Below are 12,370 nucleotides of genomic sequence, written 5' to 3' on the forward strand. Positions count from 1 at the left end.
GTCATCAAACATCTTTGAGTTGCTCTAAAAGCTTTAGCTCCAGAGCTCTAATATTAGGCTTTTGGCATTCATCCCTGTGCATGAAGCAGTCAGTTTGTTTACCAGGAATTTAGATTCACATTACTGGGGGAATTAGCAGTGAGCTATTAGTCTGATTCAAGCACTTAACAATTGCTGATCATCTCCTCCTAGCCTACAGATAATGGAGGTGATCAGCTGTAAATGGAAAGTATGTGGGGCTATTTTCACGAATGCACTTGGAGAAATTGCTGTATTCTTTGACCTCTGCTAACCCTAGGGTTTGCAAGAAACCCAAACACCAAATCACTTCCTGGAGGAGAGCTAATCACCTAAAAGAAAAGCTTCCATTAGAGGCAAAATCAAGCTCAGCCTTAACTGACCCTCCCTCATCTGAGAAAAGGTTCAGCCACAAAATCCCTTAGGTAGAAGTGATTAGCCGTGGATCGTATTTACCATGTTTCAGTGGGGGAAGCAGCTGTAGAGTAGCAGCTGGTTCAGATTCCATAGTAGTGCTGGTTGGCTTCCTGCTTCTTCACTGTTGTCCCCAAAAGCTTTGTCTGGTGCGTGGACAGCCCGAAGATTACTTTGAGAGTTTTTCTTCATGTTCTTGTGTAAAGCTGCCTTCCATTTTATCAAATAGAGCAACTTGTGATGTTTATGATGTATTGAAAACAATACCTTTGTTCTTTATGGGTGCTGAACCTGTAGTGTTGTCTTGTAAACTTGAAGTTACCTTGTAGCATCAGCAGGTTTTAAAATGCATTCCAGGGTAGTAGCCAAGAATTACTGTTTGAAGTAAAGCTTATTTTTTCCATATCTGTGATACAAATGGTGTCCCTCTTTAAAAAGAAAAACATGTTCCTTTGATTGTCCCTTAAGCTTGTGCGTTTCCTGGAGGAAGTAGGAATGATTTTAATGAGGCTAGGGCATGATGCTTCAGGGATTCCAAATCCAAGGCTTATCTCATGCATAACTTTGCCTTGGGCAAGAAATGCCTACTAGTTCTCTCACTTGTCAGACAAGAAATAACTCATCCAACACAGTGGCTGAGCTCACTGCTCAAAAAGAACTATGTGAATGCCCTTTGTAAATACATTAAACCATGTTAAGAAATCTAAAGCTACATCAGATTTCTAGAAGCCATATCCGAAGTCCCTGACAGTGAGCAATGTCTGTAAACGTTACTGTTGCGATTGCTTGGTAAGAGATCCTGTCTCTCTTCTTTAAATTCCTTTCCCATAATTTGTCCAGCAGTAGACACAAAGGAGTGTAGCTTCTCTTGAAGGCACAGAAAGGCAGGAGACTTCTAGAGTTGCAAGATAAATTTTATTACTGAGTTTTGGCATTATTTTACACTCGTAAAAATAATTTACATTACAACAATTAGAAGGTTCCTTCCTTTTATATGCTTGCTGAGAGTTCAATATTAAGGCTGACAGGACAGAGAATTTCTATTAGATTATTTTTGTATTTAGAGCGAAGGTGCTAGCTGGATGTTATATTGCAGTTACTAGTGAATAGATGCTGAGTTTTTTTGTTGTTGTTGTTTCGTAAATTACTGTGTAGTACAGATAGTAGGAAATGTTCTGAATGTGTTGTGATGCTAGCAGAACTGGACTGATACTGGCATGATGTTTCTTAGTAGTAGTTATTCTTCTGCATGCATATATGCTGTGTCATTGAACAACTGTGATATTTGGAGATTAGGTGTTAAGAAAGTTTAGGTAAAAATGGATTTGTACACAGTGTACTCAGCATGAGTACCTGTGAGTGCAGGTGTATTTATAGGAAAACTTTGTTTCCAGTTATTGATGAATGAGTTTTAGGAGGCAGCTGTATATATATAGGTGCATATGTACATGGAAAAAGGACATAAGACATTTAGAGAAAAATCCCAACTGATTTGTTCTATTTAATTTCTGTCTAGAGCAAGATTTTGTCTGACTGTAAAGCATTTTCCTATGTAATCCAGGGCACAACAGGAAGCTGCAGTTGCAATCAGTAATCTTCTCATTAGGAGCTAAAAGTCCACAGTGCCATGAATACAAACAACAAAATGCTAATGCCTTTCCCCATATCCACCTGTCTCAGAGCACTAAAGTGGAGAAAGAGGAAAGCTCACAGCATAGATGAGTGGAAGATGGATGCTGTAGACTGTGTATGTCGTAGAGATGTCTCAGGGAAAGCTATTCTATCTTCCTGATAAACATTCACTGATTTGTGGAATATTGTAAGGCATGATGTTTTCGTCTTCCCTGTCACTCTCCAGCAATCTCTGGAGATAGCAGAACCTACTATGCTATAATAAAGAGCCTTGACACACGTTTGCAGCCTCACCTTATGGACGATGGCTAAATGTAGATCTCAGAGTTCTGTGGTAACATGGGCTCTGTTTTCATTAGAGGGGTAACAAACCTTGAAACAATGCTGTCTTTTGATTCACATAGTCACATTTCAGTAGGCAATGGTAAATAACAGCGTTTATATTCCTCTTAATTAAGATAACACGATACTTGTTCCTACTGCATGGAAATAAGTTGTTGCTTCTCTGTGCAACAGACAAAGTTCTGCTCCATGCAATCATTTTCCTGCCCTACCTGCCCAAGAAGATAAGAGAAGGCTGGAATTCTAAATAGAAATATTAGCGCTGCAGAAGGACAGCTACTCTGATACATTTAGCAATGGAAGATTCTCTAGTAAGAAGGTGTCTGACTGACTGGGAACCACAGCACATTACCTATCTGGTACCTTTCTGGGAGCAGATAAAGCACAAGGTTAAAAGAAATGCTAACCTGTTCTGCATCTATTCAGGACTGTAATATTGCTCACACAATATTAGCTGTGCATAATATTGTTCAGATCTGTTGTACCTCATAGGATGAACAAGAGGCATTATATGTGTGTGTAGAGAAGCTGTACTGAACTCAGTTTCTGGCTATCCTGAAAGCATAAGATGGCTGATGAGGCAACTCTTGCACAATTGATTGTGGACTATTAACCTATGCTCAGAAATCAATATTTACTTAACACCACATTTTAAAAGGCCAATGCAGCATAAAATAACAGCAGTTATACAGTGCACACGTTTACACTCAGAATAAACAGATTATGAAATAGAGCTTGGCAAAGGAGGAGGCTGGCAGGGAGTGAAAGGGGAAAACGATAACTTCAGTATGTGGAAAGGTACAAACTAATTCCATCTTTCAGAGGCTTCTGCAACTGAATGTGCCAGGAGAATACAACTTCAATATAGTGAATACAGCTTCAATGAGCTATAATCTTTCTGTAGGCATTCCGAAAAAGGTTTGGCCTGAGGCCCGGCAAGGTCATCCTTGGCTAGATAAATTTACTAGGGTTGAGTAGAGAAACCTCTACTAACCCACAAAATACAAGTCCGTTGCTAGCCATGCTGATGGATGTTATGTACAGTTACAAGGGGCAAAACTGAAAGAAGCAAGAATGTAATCTGGGGTATAGCATCCTTGACCTGGGATAGTATTTTTCATGTATTCTAAAGAATGGATTTGGAAAAAAAAAAAAAATAAAAATAAAAATAAAAATAAAAATAAAAGGAACTGAAAGTAATCCAGAAATGGTGTTTGACAGGGACTTTATGTTTACACTTACTTAGCTTTGTTTGCAATTCCCCCTGGAGTGAGGCCACTAAATCTTAAAGATGATATGCTGTACTCTGTGCCTGAGGAAGAGCTCCAAGAGGTGGGGTGATAGGATACAGTGTCAGGTATAGAATCTTAGAATATCCTGAGTTGGAAGGGACCCACAAGGATCATCAAGTCCAACTCCTGGCACAGGACCACCCAAAAATCAAACTACATGTCTGAGTTCATTGTCCAAATGTTTCTTGAATACAGGCAGGCTCTGTGTGGTGATTACTGCCCTGGGGAGCCTGTTCCAGTGCCTGAACATCCCCTCAGTGAAGAACCTTTTCCTAAAATCCAGCCTGAACCTCCTCTGTTACAGCTCCATGTTGTTGCAGCTTCATGCTGTTTCTGACTAAACTTGTCTTCCTCTATTCAGAAACCTAACCCTGCACAAGTTCTGACACAATTCAAACTTCTGTTTTAAATACTGTGCTTGAATATCAGCTGGACTTTTACTCAAAATACGAACATGGCAGAAGCAATGGTGGGCTCCAAATCTGCAGCTCTTAGTGCAAACTGACTGGGGGAAAGTGGGGTGCAAGCTGGGGAGAGGTTTCCAGTAACTGCATTTATGGGTTAAGGCTATTCCCTTCCTCTTTTCCAGAAGCCTTTTGTTTCTCCAGGGTAAATCAGTAGTGGGAGGTGCCTGGATATGGAATAAGATTAATAATATGGGAAGGAAAGATGCAATTTATGCCAAGTTAAAGTGCACTCAGCAACAGGGGCAGGAACAGAGACAGAGATGACCAAGAAACAGCAGCTCCAGAATATACAGAGGAGACCATAGGCAAACTGCTGTGTGCAGAGGTCTCTGGATGTGTCTTCACTTCAGCCACCTAGGAAATGAAAAGGAGGAATGAATCCCAGTTAGATCTATTTGTGATCAAACACCTCTGTAGGGCCTCCAATTCTGGTCACAGCTGTGAGACTATAGGAAACTTCTGCAGCCAAGCAGCAAGGCCTCCTATTTCTGCTTGTCTGTGGAAGGAATAGGTTCAGCGAAAGCAGCTTAGGGTTCTGCATGCATATGGCATCCCTCACTTTGATGTCCAAAATCATAAGTTTCCAGATCCGGGGTTATTGGACAACTTTCTCTACACTGCTTGACTCACCACTTGCTGGAGGCAACAAAGCAATACGTACCTGGGACATTTCTGAAGCAAGAGATGTGCTGGCACTGTCTCCTTGGAAGTTTAGGGAAGATGAATAAAATAAGTCTTCCTGTCTTTCCAGACCTGTCTGCTTCTGTTGCATTTGAGACCAAATAGTATTTTCTGTAAACAAAAGTAAAGCAAGAGTCTTATTGTACTTTTCCTGTGCATACCTTGGAGTTTAGTGAACTGAAGTCTAGGGTAGCTATTTTAAGAAAGGCACTCACAGTCTGTATGGATTTGATTTAGAAAATACGTATTTTGTGTTTAATAAATGGCATGTTACTTTGTGGGCTTACTTGTGACTTTTAGAACAGACTACAAAGCCAATTTTCACTCTACTTGAAGACCTTTAGGTTTCTATGGGACTTTGCCAGCTGTCTATTTGTAAGAGGCAGGTATGTAGTATCTCAGTGGGATGTTTAGGTTGTAGGTATATCTATAGTGTTGGGTATAACTTTTTCAGTATAGCAGTAGGTAGATTTAAATAATAATTTATCAAATTACTTATTTGTTTGATATCCTCTGGAAGCTTTTACAAACAAAGTATTTAAATCTTATTAAGGTATGTTGCTAATAAGGGGAGGGGGAACCAAAACCCCATAATCCTGGTGCAGTGATGGGGCTACTCAGCAACCTATGGATACAACACATCTGACACCACCCAATTTCTTTGTAATCCCTTCATTTGAATGCTGTTTGTAGATAGCTTCACTGGTGTCTGTGTTAGTAAAAGATACAAAATCACCTCTGTGAGCACATCCAGGCTGGTCCCATAGGTTGGCTAGGAGATCATGGAAACACTTCAGAAGACAGAACTAAATGCAAGAGCAGTGCAATGTAGGATCTTGAAATGAACAGGATTTGAACTTCCCTGTGCTGAGCTGTTTCCCCAGTTCCACGATGTGATGCTTACCAAGGCATTTGTTGCTCTCAAACATGCTGAGTATCTGGTCACACTTCTCCTTCTGGTTGCCGCTGCTCTCACATGTACACCACAAGGAGACCTCCACACTGGAGTTACTGATGTAGTTGGGTGTCATAGGTGTGCCTGTCCCAAACCCCCAGAAATGGGAATCAAGATTTACTTCACTAAATGAAAGAAGCATGATCAGTCCTCTGATGTTAAAGGCAGTGCTACCCTGGAGACAGAAACCTTCCATTGTGATGTGCTTGTTACTCAGAAGAGGTCAGAAGCCCCTGAAAGGTGACCTAGTTCTGATGAATACATGTGCAGCCTGCTACACTGTGAAAAAGTGGGGAGATTGCTAAACCTGACTCAGACAATCTGTCGGTGAGGTATACTGATAACTGAACCTGGTGAAAACATTAGACTGAAAGATGTGAAGCATCTGCAGAGATTCAACTGCAATAGTGGCATATAACAACAAAAAGCTCTCTCAGTTCTCACAAAGGAGGCAATACTGCATGGCCAAATGCTTTTTGCCAAACAAGTGCTGCACACCTGTAGTGTGCCATTCAGAGCACAGCTTATTTGTGATGAAAATAGCAAAAAAAAATCTGGAAAACTAGAACTTGTAGTCTAGAATTACAGCTTCTCCTTGGAACCATTCTGAAAAAATATTAGCAGGTTGACAGCAAATGTCTGTAAGCAAAGACAACTTTCATTCCAACAGCTGATGGTGCTTTGTGTACCTGTTGTTCTGACTAGCTCAAAGATAGTGTGTACACAGTGTTAAACCACCAGGAATGTAACCAGGAATCTGTGATTCTGTGAAATGAGGGCATCTATATTAATGATCCTACAACTGGATTCTGCTGTGATCATGATGTAGCTCCTTCAGCAGGAATGTCTTAGTTGGTACAGCCAAGAGAGTCCCAGTGGTCAGGCATTTAGAGCATTTTGCATCAGTTGATGATGCAAACAGGAGTGCAAGAATCCCAGGCAAGTGCTGCTACTTTGACAGCAGTGGATGGGACAAAACAGAGTGATAAATGCCACTAAGGAGCTCTCTTTGGGCTGCATTTACCTCAGAAGCAAGTGAGAACACTATCATCAGTTAGGCTAAGGCATGTTTACGGGCATACTGAGCACTATTACCTGCATCAAAGCAAGACAGTCCCTCACAGCATAGCAGTGAGGCTGCAAGTTTGTTGCCTAAAGGCATTCACCTGTGTGTTCCCGTGGGTATCACTTACCGATCATCCCCATGTAAGCCTGCAGGCATGCAGCATGATTGTGCTGAGAGCAACCATCTGGGGACATATCTGCAGGTTGGCAGTTTTGTTGGAAGTCAGCCAGTCGGGATCTGTAGGAAGGAAAATAAGACTATCAGTGTCTATGTTGTTCTCTTCTTGTGGCTAGTATCTGCTGCTGCCAGACCTACTTGCAGATGTGGTCTTCCAAGCAGGAGTCCAAAAGCCAGAGGCAATTGGGTTTAGTGTTATACTGAAAGGAACAATCGGGAACAATAGTTTTCCGGCGTCGTTCTCCACAAAGTTCATCCTGACACGGACAGAACAGGATCCTTCTAGTGAAATCCTCAGGCACTTTCTCAAAGAAATTTCTTAGCCCTCTGTGACATTTGCGACGGTCACACATGTCCTCACTTCCTGCTCCCTTGGTGCAGATTGAGGCATAGTCTGTGCGCAGCCGAACACACTTCTTGCTCAGATTACAGACATGAGTTGCTTTCAGGCATGGATTTGTTGCATCTCCTGCTAACTGTGAGCCTATAAAGAAAAAAAAAAAAAAAAACACACCATAAACAAGGAAGCAAGTCTTCAGAAAAGATTTTACATGGAAATAGGAGTACCCCTTACTTGATGGTCTTATTGCTAACATTGAAATGAACAAAGCAACTTAGTTCTGCTATGTGCCTGTAGTATGACACTGCAGTGATATTAGTTACAAAATCACAGATTTTATTGGTTGATGTTCCAAAGAATGCATCATTGTGTGTTACTGCCTGCTTCATAGGCCTGGATCTGTAGCTATATTTATAGTTAGTAGGGGTGCAAATATAAGTAAATACCCAGAGCAGACATTCCTCTGAGGGCAATTACCTCAAATCATTCTTCTTAACAATTTTCAGCCCCTGAAAAGTTAAAAACCAGCAGCAGCATATCATATAACCATTACAATCCCTACCTGATAGCAGAGCTGCCAGTTCATTATAATCTGTCTTCCAGTGTTCTTCATTTGCTGGATTCTCATAAGGAGAGGTCTCCAAATTGAAATAGCCTAGACAAGACACAAGGTATTTTATTTTATGCAATGGGAGAAATGCGTTGTGACCAGCTTTTCTTCTTCTTTTTTCCCCTCTTATTTGTGATTCTTCAGGCTGGGGTTCAGAGATGTTCTATCATGCTCAAAGCCAAATGCCAAGAATGGTTCTGCTGGAGATGCAAAGGTGTTACTGTATAGCAACAGCATTAAATTTTGTCATTAGATTTCCTCTGGCTGGAATTTGGTCTATGTTGAAATTTGCATTTTTTCAGCCTCAGTTCTAGTGAGGAGATATGCTGCATTGGCAGTCCCTGGTGGGAGGCCAAGTAGAAGCATCCCATTAAAGCTGGAGAGAAGTAGCGTGCTCATGGATGCCATTACAGTGTGTGTGATAATCGCACATCCATTTTCAGTGATGGACAGATGTGACCATTTTGAGGTGATTTTCATAGCACTAAATATAAGTAAATGTCTCAAACTAGCTATCTTTGTTTCTTAAGGTCCCTGGTGTATTTGAAGGGCCAGTCTCAGATCAGATCAGTTTTCTTTGCTTATCAGAGAAGTAATGACTCCTCTTTACTAGGAGATGTGGCTCCAAATACCTGCAGTGCTGGGAAGTGGCCCTTCATGTTTTTTTTTTCCCCTTTTTTTTTTTTTTTTTTTTTTTCAGGTGGTGGGGCAGGGTTGAGCCTTACTAGTACCTTCTAAATTCATATTATTTCATCTCACCATCTGTCATGCTGGCGTGAACAGTCCAGAAAATGCGTAGGCAATGCTCCTGTCTCTTCATGCGCCGGTGACACTTGCAGTGCAGTAAAGAGCTGTTTCCGAGGTGTAGCTCTGCATTTAGACATCTGACCCTGCTATCATGATCCAGTGGAAGGAAGCGAGTCTTAGCAAGGGCACAGTCTTCCAGAATCCTGTAGGTGGCATTGCAGATGGAGTCTGAGAGGCACAGCTGTTCTGCTGCTATGCAGTCACTCCTTGGCAGAGACAGGAGGTCTCCTGGTCAAGCAGGGAAAAGATTGCTAGGGTTTCAGTCAAAATGAATGCCACACAAACACGTTATCATTGTTCTGTTGGCATTTCCAGTAAGGACTCAAGGTTGGGGTCCTTCATACACTTAGCAAGGAGCAAAAGCTCTCTCCATTTAGAAACAAAAGGATGAGTATTAGTGTATTAAAGGGGGAACAAAAGGTTAATGAAAAATCTCAAAAAATATTTTGTTTAATAAAACCTTTTTTTTTCTTTTTTTTTTTTTTTTTTTTTTTTTTTTTCCCTATCACTCTTTCAATTTGGCCAGCATCAGGGATGGCTCTGTATTTTCCTGAAGCAGTAAATCCCTATGGAAACCTTGGCTTTGCTGAGGCCTGCTTTGCAGAAACTCTCCTATCTGGGTAATGAAAAGCTCAGTGAAATAAACAAGTATTAACACGACACTGGGTGATGTAAGTCAGCGCTAGTGCCATTGCTATGTATATACTGGTCATTAAGATATGCACTGAGAAAGCCATTTCCAGGGTGTAAAAGCAACTACTTTACTGAGCTTGCAAACGTAAAAATAAATATACATATCCTTTGTATAATAGAAGAAACCCTTATCACTAGATGCAAGTAGTTTCATATAAAAGTGCTGACATGCAATCAATTTACAGTATATAGAACTGAATCCCTGAAATTTCTGCCAAAAATGCTGGGATGCAGGCTTGACCTGTCAGCTTTCATTTTTTGGTCATTTGTGAACTCTTGTGTATATTTGTATATCACATGTACTAATTTATATATGTAATATTAATTTATATACATCCCACCACCTTATGGAAGTATTAAATAATCTTAATTTAACAATACAATCTTTAAAACTTGATTACTTTTTTCATTTTTTTTAAATATATATTTATATAGACTGTTCTGTCCTAAGGATAATACAGAGGGAGAGCTGACATTTTCACTGGGAGGTGAATTCAGTTTGTAATCTTTCTTCACTTCTATAGTACATGAATTTATGTTTGCAATACAGGTACAACGAACCATAGAACCATAAGTCCCCTTGCATGGCCAGGGACACCTTTCACTAGAACAGGTTTCCCAAACCCCATCCAACCTAGACTTGTGAAGACTTGGAACAAGACTATTTACTAACAGAATTTATATGTAGGCTAGTAGTACTGTTCTTCCCTTCAGGACAATATTGTCTGGCTGTTTTGGGGAAATAACTATGCCTAGCCTAACATCTATCTTTGATGTTCTTTGGGTATGCGATCTCATCTATCATTCTCTTGATCAGCAGGTGCTGTACTACTATTTCTGTCTGTCTTCACTACAAGCTAAATATATATATAGGTTCAGCTTATATTACGTGGTATACTGTCTTCGCTATCTAATTTGTTGTCTTCCTTCCTTCACTTTTGCTGGCTTCATGAGTTTATTTGCTGTAAGCAGATAATTCCATACATAATTCCTTTTAATTCCGTATTAGTCTGGTTCTCAAACTTCTTAGTTTTCCTACAGCCCAGTAATGCTATCTAGGTGTCTCTGTCCCAATCATATATATTTCTTGGCATTTCTAGCAACTTCCCGTACTTTGTTGTTCATCTGGCTGTTATATAAAGACTGTATGACTTTGTAAATTTTCTGAAAAACAATCTCTCACCAGAAATGCTTCGTACCTGGCACAGTAGGCTTTGGTTAGCATTCTACCTCAGCACAACCTTAAAGAACATTCTGAGTTTGATTACATCCCATAATGTTGCAAGCAGTGCAAATTTCCAATAGCAAATTTTCCAGCTTCAATGATTCTGTGATGCTATTATCTTTAGTAGCTTTGGAATTATAAGAGGTGCAAACTGATCTACCTCACAAGGCCAGAACAAAGTACCATCTCCAACAGTGGCCTGTAGTAGCTGTTGTAGTAAGCTCATTAAAGGACTGGACATACTTTCCTAGCCTTAAGAATTCTGCTCAACAAGTACCTGAGGTTTAAGTGACATTTTCAAAACTTTAAAGTGATATAGTTATTGACAGGGTAGAGCAGAACTGATTATAAATGGATGGACTGTGTTTTTTGCCACAGGCCTATACCAGATGCTTTGGGTGAAGCTGCTGGAAACCTCAAAACAGAAAAATTTAAAACAATCCTCCTTAACAGAGATCATATAATAGCTATGCATTGTCTTAAGCCCTAATACATGACATGCTTCTTCTTAAAAAAAAAAAATAAAAAAATAAAAAACAACTTATAATTCCAGTCAGTCAGGTGAAAGAATTAGAAAGCTCTGTAGTTTAGCTTGCAGAAAGCATTAAAGGGATTGTACAGGAGTCCCTTCTGCAGTTAATAAATACATAAATAAAAAGTAATCTCTTCACAAAACATGATTATTTGTATCCTAGAGAAATGAATAGTTAATACAACAGCCATTTATTCTCCCTTGTGACTCTGTGTTCTGTTATATATATTTATGGAGTTACAATTAATAGTATTATTATTTAAATATCCCTTGTGCTTCGTGCTCTTGAAAGAGAGGACAATGGCAGAAAGGAGATCTTTGCTTTATTAAGAACAGATATAAAATAAGCATTACTATTTGGACAACAGAAAACTGTGGGAAATGTACTGTAATCATGTGGCTGTAAATGCTACTGAGATCTCAGCACAATAGCTCTTCTTTATAGCAGTCATGATATTCAGCAGTTGCAGTTTTTTCTGCATGTAAAGCACTGACATCCCATAGGTAGGGTCTAGGAGTGCTTCAGAGCAGTTTTGTAGTTTCTCTATTTCTAGCCACTTCAACCATGCAGACTGCCCAAGAAAGAGATGAACTGGAAAGAGGAACCATTTCCATCCTCAGCCATTGTGACATGTCAGTAGTATAGGGCAGAGTAAGACAAACAGCTGCATCTCCACAGGAACTCCCTAGATTGGTCTTTGCAAATTGAGCCTCATCTCAGAAAACCATCAGCCTGAAGCATTTCAGAGGGGGGACTGCCTGGAAGGTTGCTATCAAAACAAGCTCTCAGCAAAGTTATCTCAGACAGGTCCAGCCTCTGCTCCAAGAGCTAGAACGGACACTGTCTTTATGCCCTTTCTGCTACGCTGCGGGATCAGCTCCTGACATCTGTCGCTCCCCGCTGCGAGTCGGAGGAACAAGCCGTCCTCCTCTTCGCCTCCGCGAGCTTCGCATCAATGAAATCCGTTCCCCCGCCCCAGAGCATCCCTCCTTGGTCACATCAGCACTTGCGATTCACGTTTCAGATCAAAGCAAGCAGCACGTCTTTCCCGGTTTGAAACACGGCTTCTTCACAGCTGCCGGTGCCGGGAACCCTAAGCCCAGGACGCGCCCCGGGCT

At 40.6% G+C, this 12,370-nt stretch overlaps 1 protein-coding gene across 1 annotated transcript in view; it reads right to left on the bottom strand.

Moving 5' to 3' along the window:
• Positions 1-1,328: 1,328 nt before the first annotated feature.
• Positions 1,329-12,370, bottom strand: part of GFRA3 (GDNF family receptor alpha 3) — a 39,677-nt gene continuing 28,635 nt past the window's right edge. The window contains exons 2-8 of the mRNA XM_035339029.1: positions 8,754-9,029; positions 7,947-8,039; positions 7,183-7,528; positions 6,995-7,104; positions 5,751-5,885; positions 4,827-4,957; positions 1,329-4,519 (exon numbers count right to left, since the gene is read on the bottom strand). Of these exons, the coding sequence (XP_035194920.1) occupies positions 4,385-4,519; positions 4,827-4,957; positions 5,751-5,885; positions 6,995-7,104; positions 7,183-7,528; positions 7,947-8,039; positions 8,754-9,029 (1,226 nt within the window). The 3' untranslated portion in view covers positions 1,329-4,384. The remainder of the gene's footprint in view (positions 4,520-4,826; positions 4,958-5,750; positions 5,886-6,994; positions 7,105-7,182; positions 7,529-7,946; positions 8,040-8,753; positions 9,030-12,370) is intronic.

The sequence above is a fragment of the Oxyura jamaicensis genome, chromosome 13 (assembly GCF_011077185.1).
Source record: "Oxyura jamaicensis isolate SHBP4307 breed ruddy duck chromosome 13, BPBGC_Ojam_1.0, whole genome shotgun sequence".
NCBI classification, from domain to species: domain Eukaryota; kingdom Metazoa; phylum Chordata; class Aves; order Anseriformes; family Anatidae; genus Oxyura; species Oxyura jamaicensis.